The 18,832-nt window shown below is 36.6% G+C and overlaps 1 protein-coding gene across 1 annotated transcript; it reads right to left on the reverse strand.

Annotated features, from left to right (window-relative positions):
* Nucleotides 1-1,164: 1,164 nt before the first annotated feature.
* On the reverse strand, nt 1,165-18,832 carry osbpl11 (oxysterol binding protein-like 11). The gene is made up of 13 exons (XM_081367511.1): nt 18,423-18,832; nt 17,871-17,939; nt 17,197-17,372; nt 16,010-16,089; nt 14,388-14,576; nt 14,093-14,291; nt 11,223-11,365; nt 8,732-8,872; nt 8,136-8,589; nt 7,858-8,044; nt 5,210-5,392; nt 4,725-4,878; nt 1,165-3,827 (listed from the first exon to the last, which is right to left on the reverse strand). The coding sequence occupies exons 1-13, from the start codon at nt 18,500-18,502 to the stop codon at nt 3,744-3,746; spliced, it is 2,139 nt and encodes a 712-aa protein (XP_081223637.1). The 5' UTR covers nt 18,503-18,832; the 3' UTR covers nt 1,165-3,743.

An 18,832-nucleotide genomic window follows, 5' to 3' on the forward strand; every position in this document is an offset into this window, starting at 1 on the left:
AGTAAAAACAGTAATATTGTGAAATATCTTTAGTGTATGTCACATGATCCTTGAGAAATTGTTTTAATGTGCTCACTTGCTGAGGAAGAAACATTTCTTATTATCAATGCTGAAAACTGTTGTGCTGCTTAATGTTTTTGTGGAAACCATGATACATTTTTTCAGGATTCTTTGATTAATAGAAAGTTCAAATATTATATATATATATACCAGTCAAAAGTTTGGAAACGTTACTATTTTTAATGTTTTTGAAAGAAGTCTCTTATGCTCATCAAGCCTGCAGTAAAAACAAACAAACAAAAAAAACAGTAATATTATGAAATATTATTACAATTTAAAATAATGGTTCTCTTTTTTAATATATTTTAAAATGTAATTTATTTTTGTGATGCAAAGCTGAATTTTCATCAGCAAGTACTCCAGTCTTTGGTGTCTTATGATCCTTCAGAAATCATTCTAATAAGATGATTTGATACTCAGTTATTATCAATGATGGAAACAGTTGTGCTGTTTAATATATTTTTTTGGAATACTTTTTTCAGGATTCATTGATGAGTAAAACGGTTACAGCATTTATTCATAAAAACAGCATTTATTCAAAATAAAAACATTTCTAACAATATAAATCGTTACCATCACCTTTTATCAATTTAACGCATCCTTGTTGAATTAAAGTACTAATTTCTTAAAAAAAAATAGTTATTGTTCCCAAACTTTTGAACGGTAGTATATATTGTTACAAAAGATTTCTATTCTAAATAAATACAGTTCTTTTTAACTTTTTATTCATCAAATAATCCTGAAAAAAGTATCTCAGGTTATAAAAAAAAGATTAAGCAGCACAACTGTTTCCAACATTGATCATAAATCAGCATATTAGAATGATTTCTGAAGGATCATAAGACACCAAAGACTGGAGTACTTGCTGATGAAAATTCAGCTTTGCATCACAAAAATAAATTACATTTTAAAGTATATTAAAAAAGAGAACCATTATTTTAAATTGTAATATTTCATAATATTACTGTTTTTTTTTTTAACTGCAGGCTTGATGAGCATAAGAGACTTCTTTCAAAAACATTAAAAATAGTAACGTTTCCAAACTTTTGACTGGTACTGTATATATATATATATATATATATATGTATTTTTTTTTTTTTTTTTGTAACAATGTAAAAGTCATTACTGTCACTTTTGATCAATTTAATGCATCCTTGCTGAAAAGTATTAATTTATTTCAGGGGGGAAAAAAACTCTCTGACCCCAAACTTTTGAATGGTAGTGTACATTAATACAGTATTAAAGGGAAACTGTATATTTTAGGTGCAGTACGTTGTTTTTCACCATTTGTAATTGTGAGAAAGTGTAAAATATTAAATAGTCACATTGTGAGATATTAAGTCACACTGTGACATAAGTCAAAATTACATATATAGACGCAATCACAAGAAAGAGTTGCAATTATGAGAGATAAAATTGCATTAACAAGTATAAAAGATATATTGAAGTTGCAATTGTGAGATATTTTTCACATTATGAAAAATAAAGTCACAATTGTGAGAAATGTCACAATTACATTTTTATTATTTTTTACACTAAGGCAGAAAGGGCTTCTCCAGATTATTCCCTGGATTATTTTAAATGGTCCTGAAATGTGAAGTACAAAATATTCCATGTCTTAATTAAAATTAGGTCATATACCTGCATAAATAATTCAAAATCCATTTGTCACGTCACACATTTCGACTACCCATGGATCTTCCTTTACATGCGAGTTATTGTGAGATATTTGCATCTCCTCTTGATACCACACGGACACTCATTAAGTCAAATGAAAAGAAATGCGAAATCCTCCAATATATTAACCCTTTTATTTTTTTCAATCATATGTTCTGAGGCTACAGGGAGTGTATTTAAAACATCAGTGCAGTTGATGGCTCAGCAGAATGACTTGAGTGGAAAGCACAGCTGATGATGAACGAAACACTTTGTGGGAATTCTGTCTTTAGTGGACAGGAAAATTACAGAAGAGATATATACAAAGGCTGCGGCTTCAGTCTTACTCTGGTTTAATGAGAAAGCTGACGGCTGTGAGGTGGAACGAGAGGAAGACTAACACAAATAAGGCACCACAAGTTTCTCAGCGCAACCAATGCCAGGGCTGAAGCAGAGATCATATGAGAGACGTAACACTTCAGCCAGCACCGTCACTGCAACTGTCCTCAGCTGGCAGATCAAACGATGAAGTTTAAACACAAAATTCCACATGATTAAAACAAAAAAACCTTACTATCATGACCAGCTAACTAAAACCTGAACCTTCTGCAAGGAACACATGCTATAAACACATCTGACTGCAAAAATAAAACCTTGGCTTCATTTACTCACCCTCATGTATTTACTCACTCACCTGTATTACTTGTCAGACAGAATGTCCAAGCATCTCTTTTCCATAGAAGAAAAGTGAATTGTGACTTATACTGTACCTCATATATAGAAAAACATCATAAAAGTGCTCTATAAAACTTCTTCTGAACCTAGTTCAGCGGTCTTAGCTGGTCTTCCTCTCTGACCAGCTGAAAAAACCCGCTAAGACCAGCAAAACAGGCTGGTTTTGGGTGTTTTTTGTTTTTTTTCTAAGCAGGGCCAACTGAAATCTAAGCTGTTGAAGTTAACAGAGCAAATTATAGTTAAAGATATCAGTAAACAGCTTAAATTTCTGTCAGTTCCTCACAACTCATCATATGACTTCAGAAGACTTATAGTGCACAAGTCATCTGGACTACATAGAACAGGGTGAGTAATGTCGTTCCAAACCTTTATGACTTTTCCTTTCTCTGCGGAACATAAGAGTAGATATTTCAAAGAATTGACATTCATTGAATGGATTTTTTAAATATCTTTGTGTTCCACAAAAGAAAGAAAGTCTTACAGATTTTAAATGACGTGAGGGTGAGCGAATGAGGACAAAACTTACATTTTGGGGTGAACTATTCCTTTAAAATCTCTCTGAAACTGAAGCCAGCGTAACTGTTCAATGAACATCAAGCAGAAACAGAAGAGCAGGCCTCTACCCGAACACTTCGATCTGGCCCAGATTTTGTGCGTAGCACCTGCAAGCCTCATTTACCAGAGCAAGAACGAGAAAAAGACAGCATAATACAAAAGCCAAGCCAACGGTTTCTCTCTCACATCAAAAGTCTAGCAGCGTCTGGCTCCGCTAAGCAATAACAACTCACATCTTCGCCAGTTATTGACGCAGCTGTCCTTTTGAACTCCCCTAATCCTGCATTTCATTTGATATTTAAATCATGACAATTCATGTACAATTTTAAAAGAATCAGAAATATTTGACAGTACCATGGTCAAATACAGTATAGTCAGATTAAGAAGTTCACCCCAAACACAATCCCACATTAAGAACCGTCAGGCTGTACTGTTCTCGTCACATACGACACTTGTTAAGGCAACATCAACAAAGAATATCAGTGTGCAGATTTGGAGAAATCGTTCACTGTGTAGTACTACAAAAATCTTACCACCGAGGGATGCAAAATATGAACATCAGAGTGCAAACCCGCAAGTCCACAAAGCGTTACAAACACTCAAATTGAAGTTATGTTTCAGGAATCATACAAAGGAGAGTGTATGTCTTCATCTGTGAGAGAGGGAACACAGGGCCAGAGGTTTACTATAGCAGGAGGCTGTACAGTGCCTGAACTCAGCTCTTAAAAGGTCAGAGGTCATGGATTTTGAGGAGGGGGAACCGGGGAAGAGCTATGAGTTGCTGTTTTCCACAGTGGTTGGTAATACGCCCAGCTTTCACCCTGGAAAGAGAAGGGAAAAAAAGGGAATTGAAGAAGTGTGGTTCCCTCGACAAAAACACAATAGGGTTTTTCTACTGGCATTTGGATTATTGCAGAAAATAAACTCTGTGACCAACAAAGGTGTATGATTCTTACAAGTATTGTTCATCAAGATAATCTTCACAAATGAACACAGCTGTTTTGAAGCCAAAATACAATCAGCAGAAGTAAAAAGCTAAAGTTAGGCTATAAACCAACCACTAAGATTCAAACAACTCTTTCGATCTTTAAGATCTACCAGTTGGAAATCTTGAGTTAGAAGAGTTTGCAAAAGCATGAGTATAAACACGAGGTTGTAAAAGCCGAATTCACTAGATGAGTTTTCCTGTTCAGCGTGATGACCTTTAAATGACATTTATTACTGATGCTCAATTACTGATAATGATTCTTTGCACGCTACAGAGTTAAAAACATCTCTGACAAACGGCGCAGTTTCCCCTAATACACATTTCCAGGAACAGGCTTCAACCACCATGAGAACTCATCGTTTTTCAGTAAACTCACATTTACCCATTTTAAACTAGCCTAGGAGGCTGGACAGCTAGCTGTAGTTCGACCTGTATTCTGCTATCTCAGTTCTCTCTGATGACGGCAGTAACTACCATGGGAAAAAAATCTTCGGCCTGTCCAATGATTGTAAACAGACACAGGGTCTGTCAGGCTGGAGAAATTTTAGTGGTAATGTGACCAAAAATATTTGAAGGCCCATTGAATCTGAATTTAAGTTATTTTAATACTTTTTAAGGCCTATTATTAGGAAAACATTAAGACTTTTTAAGGACCCATGGCCATTAATTTACTATTTTATGTAGAAATTATTATATGATTTTAAAAAATAAGATGCAGATGTGTTCTTACTTTGCGCTCAAAGTATTTGGTCCTCCATGCTGTCTGTGTCTCTGCACGATGCCTCTCCTCTTTCCTCTGTCTTTCCTCCAGGAAACGCTTGTGTTCCGTGGCTTTTTCCATATCCCTTTCCTTCAGAGACTCGGTCACATGTTGCCACAATCTCCTACAGGGAGAATAGTCAATGGTTAAAGATGGAGCCCGCACACCACATTAAACCTTTTTCAGTCTGAATCCACAGATAGCAAGACATGATCAAATTATGTTTTTCCCTTTTTATATTTGATCCAAAAAAAATGTTTTTTACATTTACTCTTATTTCAAACCCATCTGACCTTCTTTCTCAGACCATCATAATATCATTTTTGATTAACCTTTTAGTTTAGCGTCAGTTCATTTTGCTCCTTTAAAAATATGTCATCATACTGACATTAACACTGTTGTTTGGCTTGAATACAATAATAAATTGTTTACATAAACTGATTAACTGGTGTTACCTGGACTCGTAGGGTCCTTGCAGCTCATTGGGCCGTACTCTTTTTCTGGTGACGGGGAGATTGGTGACGTCTAAGACACGTGTCTCTCCACTGGTGTAGGAAAACTCCAGCACGCCGTTCCACTCGCCCTGCACGCGGCACACCACGGAGTTGGTGGGGTTGTGTTTGACCTCCGCGTTCACTCTGAGGAACAAAGCACAGGCTTCTGTTACAGTCCACTGGCTCGGCTTTCTGATTAAAGCACTCATACCACTAAGAAACCTATTTAACCTCCATCCAATCAACAACCGATGGATAGAACCAAGTCCCTTCCCTACATTTATTCTTTTTTTCTATGATCCATTTCACTCAGATGTACATCACAGTATGGAAGAAAAGATCTGTCGCTCGCTACTTCTGTTCCATTGCGACTAAAATAAGTTAATTTATTGTACTACTGTAAAAAACTGTAACTTGCAGAACTCAAATTCCTCAACTGTCCAAAAAGACCATTGACTGATACTAGGGCAGACGTCTAGCCAATTCTTCAGCCAGTTGCAGTTGTCAGCTTCATTTGCATAGAATCAGAGGGTGTCCTTCACACGGCCACGTGAAAAAATTGTTCCGTCTATTTTTTTACTAGGTCCATAATCATTTCTGTCTGATCTTTGCTAGATTGTTTTGTGAACCTGTCACAATATATTTTTTTCCTATGTGTATTCCATCAATGCCACTGCTTATACAGAATTTTGTTAATTTTGCATAAAGTAAAGAGCTTTCCTTGCATAACTTTTAATCATGAAAGATAGGTTTTTTTTTGTTGTTGACATATATACATACATACATGCATGCATGCACACATACATAAAAAATATTGTCAAAATGTCAAAAACAAAATGCATCTTTCATGACTGAAAGTTATGTAAGGAAGTCTCTGTACCTCATTTAAATGTAACAAAATTAATCATCTATAAGCAGTGGCATTGATTGAATATACATAGGAAATAATATTTCTCTAACAAGGCCCCATAGCAAACTCACAACCTGTCAATGGGGCTGTTTACACCTGGTCAGTCGGATCCGATTGTGAAAAAAACAGGTGTAAATGCCCTCCGAAATGCTTTCGAGACGGATTTAATTCCGATCACTCTTCAGGAGGTAATTTGAGACGCATTCCAAAAGAAACAGGACAATTGTAAATGCATCTGGTTGTTGAAACCACATATGTAAATTTTTACATCTCCCAAAATGTTTTAGGCTATATGACATGTTATAGCCAGATATGACCGCGCTACTGCAACACACACCTCTGCAGATGCTAAGTATCTTTCCAGCAAGCCGACGTGCAAACTGCCGCATAATGCTCAAAACACAATCATCTTCATTAAAAGTAGTGAGACTAAATGATCTTACCAATGCTGATGCTGCTCTCTCTCCTACTCCTATTGACCTTGAAAATAGCTGATGATAAATAAAATGCAGCTCATATCTGGCGCTTTCGTTGACCCGAACGCCGTTAAATTTGCACATAGAGCGGGAATTGAAGATCAGATTTATATTCGTTTTGCAGGGACATTTATTAAGTGTAAATGGAACCGTTTTAACACATCAGATAGCTATTCGATCAGTAAAAACACATGAAGTGTTCAGGTGTAAACGTCCTATAAGCTCAGAAAAGTGCTTCATGTGGCGTTTTCATTGAAATTTTAATGGCACAGGAGCAAAAAACAGCCAGTTTAATTCCGGGGGTCAAAGAGACGGTGGAAAATCATTACATTACATTTTTCTTATTGAATATAGAGTTTTGGGTAACGCTTTACAATAAGGTTTCATTTGTTAACATGAACTAACATTTAACAATACATCTACAGCATTAATTAATTCTAGTTAATGTTAATCTCAACATTTACTTGTACATTTTTAAGAACAAAAGTTGTATCTGTTAACATTGGTTAATGCACTGTGAACTAACATGAAGATAAATATTTTATTACCTAACTTTAAATTGATAAATGCTGTAAAAATATATTGCTAAATGTATTTTTTAGTTCATGTTAGTTATTGCATTAACTAATGTTAACAAATGAGACCTTATTGTAAAGTGTTACAGTGTTTTGTTCAGAAAAATGTGTCTGGACAATATATAATCTGGACATTTATCCTCACAGCAGTTTATCCTCACCAAGGCAGCATTTATTTGATCAAAAAATACAGTAAAAAAAAAACAGCAATATTGTAAAACATTATCACAATTCAAGATAACGGTTTTCATACGGTTTTTATTTTTATATATTTAAAAATTGTATTTATCCCTGTGATGGCAAAGCTGAATTTACAGCAGCCATTTACTCAGTCTTCATCTGATCCTTCAGAAATCATTCTAATATGCTGATTTGGTGATCAAGAATAATTTCTTATTGAAATAGAAATCTTTTGTGACATTATAATGTCTTTACTGTCACTTCTGATCAATGTAATGTATCCTTGCTGAATAAAAGCATTACATTTCTTTTCTTTTTTTTTTAAAGACTTACTGATTCATTTTAAATGGTAGTGTATACTAATTAACAGTTCATCAGGGCTGCTGTATAAATTTACATTGAAAACCCTATACGGTCTCAAAGAGATGGAAAATGGAGTCACGTAATGTGATCCAGTGTGATCCTGACCTGTGCAGCTTGCCCCCATAGAAAGGCTTTGTCTGGAAGGTGATGACTGCAGAGTAGCCGGTCTTGGCGCAGTTGACATTGACCTTTCCTCCCAGTTCCACCCAGGGCACAGTGAGGATAGAGCGGGCATAGGCAGAGGGCAGACTAAAGGTGTATTCTTCATCATGCTCTAATAGGTGTAGATTACCTGCGAGCACAGGAAGTTAACATTCCTAATAATCAACAATGGATCCATGGAAACTTCAAAGTAAACTGAGTGTGAGGCAGGCGAAACGCACCTTCTCCGATCATAGAGACGCCAATGGACATGCCCATGAACTTGCTTTTGGTCCACACATGCGTGTTGACACACATCTGCCTTTCCTGGCATTCTGCATAGAAGCCCGAGACAGGGGGATGATGGGAAACCTGTTCAGCCACAAAGCGAACATTGTAGCAGTCTGACGCGCACAAGGTCCCCTCTTTCGGGACACCTGTCGGAGATGATGTCGCTTTGGGTACTCTCCAAGAGCAATGGAAGGTCTCTCCGATGATGGGGTTGTAGGGCTTCTTGGCAATGGCACCTTTGCGACCTTCATGGAAGGAAGTGAGGTAATACTCCACAAATCGGACCATGCGGTCCATCGGGCTGGAGCCATCGGTGATGGCCACGAAAAGGTCCGGATGGGACATGAAGTCTGCATACATTTCCAGCAGGGAGCGCTTCTCCAGTATAAAAGTAGGCAGGACCACCTATACACCCATGTGAAACACTGTTATTTCACAATGTTATTTTACTTGTATAACAGAATTAATTTAAAATGGTGTGATTTAAACTTTTATCTGAGGTTTGAGAAAGACACAAGAAGCCATTAACGAGATGGAGCTGATATACCCTGGTGAGGTCCATGCCCAGTTTCAGCTGAGAGAGGAGGTGCAGAATGACGCTGCGCTCTTCTTCGACAGCACCCAGATCCTCCTCCTCGACTGGAGAGGAATCGTCGACCTCCTGCGTGGCATCAATCTCCTCCTGCTCCTGAAACACACACCAAACTCCATGATTACTCAACTCATCTACTCAACCAACAAAATACTGCAAGCACAGAACTAGTTTTTGGGAGCCCCTCTACGGGGTTTCCACACCTTTTGACGAAAACTACAGGATGCTTTTTTGTTTTACATTTTATAGAGGTAATGATCTAAAACTTAAATTAAAATGAAAACTGAAAATATAAAAATAAAAGATATTTAAAAATACCAATAAATACTATAATTGTATATAAATTAGACTACAATAATACAGTTGTTGTTGTTTTTTGTCTGATTAAATATTTTAGAGCTTTAAAAATATAGAAATTAACATAATTTTTAAGATTTGAATGGCTTCTATAACTTTGCCAGTGTTGGAAATCATACATTTAAAGGTATTACCAAGTATTGCATGAACTTTTACTCTATGATATTCTGTCCCCAAGATATGTCTCGAGTCCTTCCTTGGATGTAATTCTCTGATTTATCTCCCATTTTACCATGAAATTCATAAAATTGATCACTAAAATAAGGAAGAGCACAGCTATCCCAACAGGCTTCCCAATCTGAGGCATCATTTGTACATGTGGGCAAGTTATGTTTTGGTTTGTTTAAATCCAAACCCTAAGTACTGTATGTAATAAGCACTAATGACACTTGTCAAATTATTACATTACATAATGTAGAATATATATATATATATATATATATATATATATATATATATATTTTTTTTTTTTTTTTTTTTTTTTTTTGTATATGATTGTTTTTCAGACTGAAATCTATCTGCTATGCTGCTTGAAACAGTGGATGCTAGGGTACAGTTAAGTTAAGCAAAACATTATGCAAGAGTATTTAGAAGAAAAAAAATATACAGCATAGTTAACATTTAACACCGCAGACAAATTTACTCAGGTTAATAGGGAGCCCTGTCTACAGTTCGACAATCGGGGAGGCTCAGGTGTTTGTTTACATCAAGGTAACTGAAGCAAAGATTACTCTTGAGACTCAAAGTCAGAGAGCCTTCTCCAAAACAACATCAGTTGTCCGTTATTATCATCAGCATCTGCTATGAATACAATCAATGAATACAATATATTATATATGCATTATATAACAAAATATCAAACCAAGTGTAATCTTTTATTATAAAACAAAGATAACACTCTTTTTAAACCTAACAATTCACAAAAAGGTTTTAAAATGATTAAAAAATAAATATAATGTTTAAAATTAAGACAAATCATTCATACACTTTCTGGTTATGAAATGTTAGTGGAAAATGTCCATTGATAAAGCTGGAGCATGCAATTCTTACAATGTTAAAACACTAACAGTTTTTGAAAGAAATCTTTTATGTTCACCAAGGCTGCACTTATTAGATCAACAATACAGTAAAAACAGTAATTCTGTGAAATATAATAATTACAATTTTAAAATTATTTATTTATTTATTACAATGCAATTTATTCCTGTATGGCAAAGCTTAATTTTCAGCATTACTCCAGTCTTCAGTGCCACATGATCCTTCAGAAATCATTCTAATATGCTGATTTGCTCAAGAATCATTTCTTATTATTATTAATGTTGCACAAAGATCTGTTGCTTAATTTTTTTGAGGAAGCTGTTATTTGATGAATAGAAAGTTCAAATGAACAGCATTTATTTGAAACTGATTTTTTTTGTAACAATGTGACAAGTTTTTACTGTCACTTTTGTAGTAAAGTGTAAACACTGTGTCTCTGTGGTGCAACCAAAACACTGTTGCTTGCTTAAGCATCCCATCCAGCCCGAAATAACAGCACTGGCTCAACCAATAGTCTGAGTTCAAGGCGGAAATATGTTGTTGAACTATACTAGTGATTACACTGCTATTGTAGGACACCTGTTGTTTAAAACGTAATTTAACAACGAAAATAAATCAGAAAAGCCTTGTTAGTTCTGAGGAAAGCATAATTTGTTTGCAAGATACCACATGGTGTGATATTTTGTTATCTAACACAACGATACTCATACATACTTAAGTGCAATTTAAGTGAACAAACACGTTTTTGTGAATAGAATATTTGACCAAACCAATCCAAAACAGCCATTCTGAAATTAATCAAAAATGTGTGTAATCTAAAACAAGCTCAGATCCTATGAAATCAATTTTCTACACTTAATTTGTACAACCACTTTAGATCCCATACTTTTTAAACTTTACAATTTTTTTTTAAGTCAAGTGTGATTAATCAATAAGGATTTTCAAAGATTACTCAAACTCATATATGTTTGCTAATGAATCATTCAGACCCATTTGTTAAATTATTGACTGATAACAGCTAGCAAGAAAGTTTAGATAAAGCTAATCTTACCCTAGCGATATCACAGGAGTCCATTTCTAAAGGTTCTAGAACGGTTCCCACTGTGTTACCATCATCTTTGGTGATGCTGGGTAGCGTCCCTCCATTCTTCAGGATGTCGGGGAGTTTTGGCTCCAGCCACTCGAGGGCAGGGCCTACAGGGCACACAAAACCAGACTCAGGGGTGCTCATATCACCGGCCCACCAGCACGATGCCGACAGGCCAACAGCAGCCTCTAACGCCACAGGATTTCTGGGCGTTTAGCGCTCTGACAACTGACACAGAGCTCTCAGTGGAAACCTGAGAACAGGGTCTCACCGTCTGCATGAGGCCCTGCCCATTGTTGACTTGTTTGCCTATTGGCACGGAGACTAATCTGGTGGTTTTTGTTTTGTTCCAGTCATTAGGAAGTTCAGAAAGTTCACATGGTCCCTCACTACTTCAACAACAGTGGAAATGCAGGTGATCCTGGAAGTGTGTGATGTTTACATGTTTCTTTCTAGTCAGAGAGTAATAAAATATGAATGGGTTGCATTAAAGTCAAGCACACAACTAGAAGTCTTTGGTTTGGCAAAATAAATATTCGTGCAAGGGTTTTTGGGCCAGAAGAACCCACAAAGACGCAAATCTCACAGAAGACATATTTATCCAAGAACTGACAACAGTACGGTAACACAATTTGGTAAGTCTGTCAACCGCTGCGCTTGAGTGACGCCAGCAGAGCTCTTGTTACCTGCAGAAGTCTATCAGTGGTGGATACAGTTCCTCATTAATTATAAAACAATATTCCACTCGCTGAGCAGGGCTCTAGGTCATAAATTCTACAGGCACAAACATGACCTTAGATTATTGGATTTGTGACCACAAACACTTGTGGTTTTTCTGTACTATATCATGGAAAATTAGCTACCTTTTTTGCTGTTCAGCTATTGGTTATTTTTGGTACACACACGACACTGTGACGTGAGCAGAAAGACTTGTGGCGTTGTGTATTTTGATCTTATCGCATTGACCTGGATTACACATAAGGATCAGTGAGTCGCAGTGAATATGTGATTTAAGGTATTCAATAACTCTCTGATAGCGGATTTGGAGAAGGAGAGGATTTGTTGTTATCTAAAAGAGTCTACATTATTCATCTTTGGATTGCATTTCGACAGCCAATATATGATTGTTACACAAACTCTACACCAGGAGAGTATTCAACAAAAAGGGAGGCTGTACTTGCTCCTTTTAACAAATCATGACATGCCAAATAGATGAATTTGAAAACATGACTAATGACAGACTGTAATATCAGCCAGTGCTGCATTTCCCAAAAGCATTGTAAGCCTGTTCAGATTGTACAAATTATTGGCGCCAATGATCTCAATGATCTACTTAGGCTTATAATATTTTGGGGCAATGCAGCCCAGGACAATTAATCAGTGAATATTTGGCTGTAATTATTGTCTAATATCTGTGCCCGTTTGGCAGATAAACAAAAGTGGGCAGTGGCAAAATCTACCAACAGTATTGCAAAGTGACACTGCACATTTTCTGTAAAATTTTTATTTGTTATTATTAAATTGTACAATATCGAATTATATCGGCCACTCTGCTCTCTAGATAGCAATAACGGGCATTAAAAAAAACATATCATGCTAATTTGATATTAATTGCATTGCATTCTCATTTCACGTCATGTGAAAATGTTTACCTATAAGTGTTACAGGTACAGCAAAAATGTAATTCTAAGGGTCAGAAAGAGGGTGAAAACGGTCATGTGAAGCTAAATAATGACTGTTCAAAACACTTGCTAAATTAACAAAACTAGAACTCAATAAAAAAATCTAAATTAAAATAAAAGTAGGATATGCTGCCAATTTAGACGTATAATCTTGTCAAGAAAATCAGATAGGAATACAAGAGACGCATGGTCTAAAATGGTGACGGAAGCTGTGCTTATAAATAACCCTCTGACTGTCTTTTACTGGAAGAGAAATGCTTTCACTTAACATCTAAGCACTGCAGTAGCATTAGACAAAGTATAGAGTAAAGTCAGGTCTAAGATAAAAAAAAGCTTGACAGAGGCAAAAATCCAGACAGAGCCAGATGTCAAGCATTATGAACCTAATTACACATTTTTATCATTTTGTATCTTTCTGTCCATTCAATCATAGCTTAGTTTTTACATTATCAATTACCAATAGGCTAGTACAAAACTAATGCTGTAAACTATAAAGGGAACCCCAGATGATACATTACAATAATAGTAAAGGTTAAAATTAATTGATTTGTAGGCTACTTACATTTAAAATGCCCATAAGAAAGTTTCTACTATTTTTTTTTTTAATATAACCATTTAAATGGTGGCTGTCATAAAAACATTCAAAAATACATTAAATATTGAAGAACAAGTTAAGTAAAAATACAATATGAAATATAGTGTATATATTTAGCAAAATGCTCCTCTATAGAGTTAATTTTTCAAGCTGACTAATGAGTTTTTAATGGGTTTTCTGAGGTAAATCTAACATTATGTGACAGTGTTTACAAGCTAATTTACTGACATATTTCCCTGGTTGAGAGATTCATCGAATGATTACGAGACATGAAATGGATTTCTTTTAACATACCTTCTGATGTTCATTCATGTTTATTTCGTACTGTAACTAGTAGTAAAGTGGAATAGATGATCAGCTCCGTCACACCACATTAAAGAGCGCCAAAATGGCATTTATTTTATTTTATTTTATTTTATTTATATTATTCTTAGGATTTAAGAATCAATATCGGTTCTTCGAAATGAGAATGATAAAAATTGTCATTTATGTGTAAACTAGGCTAACCCTTTCAGCAATTATCCATAATCCCCCCCCAAAAATGTTTTAAATCTCACCAACGAGAGGAACTTTCTGCCGAGCCACTTGTTGGAGCTGCAGGATATGCAAGCAGTCGCTGAGGCAGGTCATAGTGGCCAAAGAGGTGGCTTTCAGCAGCAGCAGGTCTTGGTCCAAGGGAGAGGGACCCTGGGAGGAGGGCAGACCCTCAATACTCTGGATCAGGTCTCTATGCTGGCCCTGCGCCTGGTTCATCATCTGGAGCAGGACAAAAACATTCGGTTAACATCCAATGTTTTTAAAGTTACTAATTGACTGTGCCACTGGGCCTCTAAAAGCTTCACTCATTCTCACCTCTCTGGCCTCCAGCAAGTGATCAGGCAGCAGCGATTTCCTGCTGGAGTAAAGAGAGGAGCCGCGCTGCAGCTGGGACAGGCCCAACAGGGCGTTTGAGTTCTGGTTGATCCTGTGTTGAGACCCTGGGGAGCTGCCACTGCCCTGAGACGCCATGGAGAGACTGCGAGACTGAAGCGGTGGGTTAGTCTGTGGGAATATGGATAATTGCTGAAAGGATTAGTTTACACATAAATGACAATTTTAGCATCATATACCACATTTATGCTAGAAAGCTGGTGATGATTTTTACTGCAAAGCCCCACAAAGGACAAAAATGGTTTGTACGCTATATTAAAAGTCTTCTGAGGTTTTATGTGATAAACAGACCCTGGGCCCTATTTTAACGACCTGAAACGCAAGTGTCAAACACAAAGCGCAAGTAACTTTGTGGGCGGGTCTTGGGCCCTGTTGCTATTTTCCCAGCGGGATAAATGACTCTTGCGCCCGGCGCAAATCTTAAAGGGGTTGGTCTGAAGTAGCTTCATTATTCATAGGTGTGGTTTAGGCGTAACATGAAATAAACCAATCAGAGCGTCATCTCACATTCCCTTTAAGAGCAGACGCGCTTTTTCCATGGCGGATTGCTATTGTAACGGCGGATTTGCCAGGCGCGCGCCAGGAGCGGTTCACAGCCAAGGAGAGCAACACTCTCGTCACGGCCGTATAAGAGAGAGAAGTTACATTAAAATGGAGAAACCCACCCAAATTAACTTCGGTTAAACAGGCGTATGATAATTTGGGTAAATGTGTAAGCTTGATGTATGCTTTTATAATAAATTGTCTGTCTGTCTATCTATCTATCTATCAATTGTAATAATGTATGATTTGCAAAAATGAAAACTGCTGCTTCTGTGTAGATGAGAGAATCAAAGTGTATGCGCGTTGTGCACACGCTACATTGATTATGGCCAAGCATGCGCCCTTAAAATAGCATATGAATAACATGCGCAACGTGCCACTGACTTTAAACTATTTTTTCCTGGTTAGTGGCGCAATTGTTTTCTAAACCTGCAAAATAGCATGAAGGAACGTTTGCGCCGGAACACGCCTCCTCTTTGCGCTGAACCGCCCTGGGGAGCACAAGTGTATTTCCTAACTTACCGACGTGCATCTGTGGAGGGAAAAGTCCGCTTTGCGCGGGTGCAAAATAGGAATGAAACAAGTGTCGGTGTACAAAGTCAATTGCGCTGGGCGCAAGATAGGGCCCCCTAAATATAAGTCATTATTCACTGATTATCTTTACCTCAGCTACATCTAATTCAGTCACATATAGTCAAATATGCAGTCACATCATTCCAGTTTGTTTGTTAGTTTGTTATTGTCATGTCAGCTTCTTTGGCTTAATAAGTTTTCACATCATACCAGACTTGATGTCAATAATGGTTGGTGTTTGGTTCTCAGAAGAAAGTTGGGATAGTTTATTGGTTTCAAACAACATGATGATAAATAAATGATGACAGAATCTTAAATTTTTTGCAGCATTGTGATTGAACAGATTTTCTGTCTGTTCCTGTAACTTAGGAAATCACTGAGCAGTGGTGGTTTTACAGTATTACAGGTGTCTGGTTGTATCGTCTCACCTTGCCCAACGCCTCCGTGTGGTGCTGCGCACAGATCTGCAGTCGGCTAACCCAGTGCTGACGCTCCTTTGCATCTGAGGCTGAAGTTACACAGACAGGTATTAAAAAGATTTTTAACAAAAAATAAATGATTGGAATCAGGGCTTGACATTAACACCCGCCAAATGCGGGTGGATTTCAGCAGTGACGTGTCACACAGTCACTCTTACTAGCCACTTTGGGTTGAATTTTATATATAATATATACATTTTTCAATTGTAGTCTTTTAAAGAGGCATCTGAAATAATAAACTAAGTGCAATGTAGTGTTGTAAAAAATATAGACTTTAAGATACATATTGATACTGAAATATCTGAAACACATCCAATACTCATTTTCCGCAGAATAGATAGCGCTTTCTCGCTCTTTCATCTGTCTAGCAGTGAGTTGACAGACAAACCAACCTCCCCTCACTCACTCTTTTAATTTGCTCCGAATGAATATTATTGATTTTACAGGGCTTGAATTTCAGCATGAGACTGCGTATAATTTGACTAATTCCCGCAGATTTTGCGCTCACAGCCAAAGTGCGCGCACATAAAGCCACCTCTCAGTACTAAATTTAGTTATTTTTCGCTGCTTATTGCGCTTAATCAAATAAACACAAAATAATGTCAAAATGTAGGTCTTGGCAAGTATTCATGTAAACACATTCAGTTATGTTTTAGGTGAACGTAAACAGTTGAGAAAGAAAACAGATGTGTAACAGCATAATGGATCCGTGCGTCAGGTCTTAAAGTGACAGCAGCCTAATATACCTGCTGCTAAATTATGAGATAATATAAAAAAATTCTATATGGAAGTTTTTCTCAATGGAATCTGTGTCAAAATTGTGGCCAGTGAAAATACTGAGTAGCTAATAACTTTGGAAACCACAAGCCACAGTTGCTGGTAAGCAAAAAAGTTAATGTCAAGCCTTGATTGGGATCATATTATTTCAAATCAGACCAGAGATGCCTGCTAGTATAAGGATCATTTAAAAAAAAAAAAAAAAAAAACACTTGGTATGATTAAGAGAGCACCATCTAGGGCTGTTTTATTTATACTAAGCCATTCACTTCAATGAGAAGATACAGTATATAAAAGGAAGTGAAAACATCTGGGGTTTTAAAAAAGAAGAAAAAGAGTGTAAGAGATCATGTGACAACCTCTGAGTTTGTATTGCTCTCCGCTGATGGCGTTGACAGTGAAGGTGTGTGAATCTTCATCGCTGGGGGAAATCACTGCACCGGCTAACGGCAGCGAGCCCCGGGGCTTCTGATTCCTGGACTGCTCATTTACAAAGTATTCCAGCAGCCCTGCCTCATTGTTGAGCACAAAATATCTATAGTGAGTGAAAAATAACAGCTTTAGAGAAAACTGAGAAAGTCGCGCCCTTATTGATTAAACAGAAGAGGCTCTGAGCATATAAGCATGCCCACATGGAATCAGCGTTATATTAGTATCAATGAGATACTATAGCTTTATTAATATCTTGAAATTGTTTTCATTTTCATCTTAATTTTAGTTAAAGTTTTAGTCATTTTTATTAGGGTTTTTTGTCTATACACTGAAGGTTTTATTAATATTTATTTCAGTTTTAGTTATTTTAGTAAACAAATGAAAAAAAAAATGTTTAATGGTTTTAGTTTTATCTAAATATGATAACCATGGATGAAATATGCACTCTCAGATCCATACCTTTGATTATAAAAGGTCTAATCATTCATCTTTGATTAGGCCTATATGTTTGTTTATTAAATATTTTGAATTTTTTTTTCCCAATAAATCTACACAGATTCCATTTTGGCCTGTTTATAAAAAATGAATACATCAGACTCACCGATACTGCCATCCAGTCACAAGATTGGTATATTTCATCAAATACCCATCCACCTTTTCCATCAGATCACTTCAGTTAATAAAAAGAAAATTCATTAAACTCAATGTTGTAAAAGCACTAGTGTGTACCAGATATTCATACTATTACCAAAAGATCATATCACCAAATATCAACCATAAAGCTGTACAGTACAAACAAAAACCATTCATAGGATGTTTGAAGACCACATTACCACATTTGTGGATACCATATCCACATTACTATTCCAAATTATGGTCTATCGTCTGCAAGTATATACTGTAAGTGAAAGGAGGCAGATGCTGTCCTTTTATGAAGCATGGAAAAAAGTAAGTCATATAGATGGAACGACATACAGTAGACCATGACGGAAATATGTCAATGTCGTGTTTAAAGTCCAGCTTACTCCGGAAATTGACTATTAGACAATCTCCTCCTCACATAAAAGGTATTGCCTTTGCTATTTGATTTCGAGCATTTTTTTTTATAATTAAACATAAATTGTTCTAAAATGAGAATATTTGTGTGAAGTACCTGTACTGCCAGGATTTGGAGCCCGTCCTGAGGGAACTCTGTGAGCTGCTGTGATGCTCCAGCACGGCTTCAGTCTGCATGATTAGATGCTTCCTATGATCTTACAACACAGCTAACACTTCACCTGCCGCTCAAACACGGACCGACCGATTTCATATGGCGAAGCTCAAGTCAAAATTATTTGTTATGGCCGCTGTTGTAATCATCGCACTGGTTTAATGCTCTGAATTACAGCACCACTGGCATGTTTATGTCTCGTGCAGCCATGACAGAGCGTGAAGTCATTCGCGACCTACATCATGTGACAGGAGGTGGTCTAAAAGAAAAAATAATTGAACAGCACAAACGGAATTATTTGGAATTAATTATGTTATGCATCGTATATCGATCATATCAATATAGTTTGCTCC

Source organism: Scardinius erythrophthalmus (genome assembly GCF_964197995.2).
Source record: "Scardinius erythrophthalmus genome assembly, chromosome: 6".
Lineage (NCBI taxonomy): Eukaryota > Metazoa > Chordata > Actinopteri > Cypriniformes > Leuciscidae > Scardinius > Scardinius erythrophthalmus.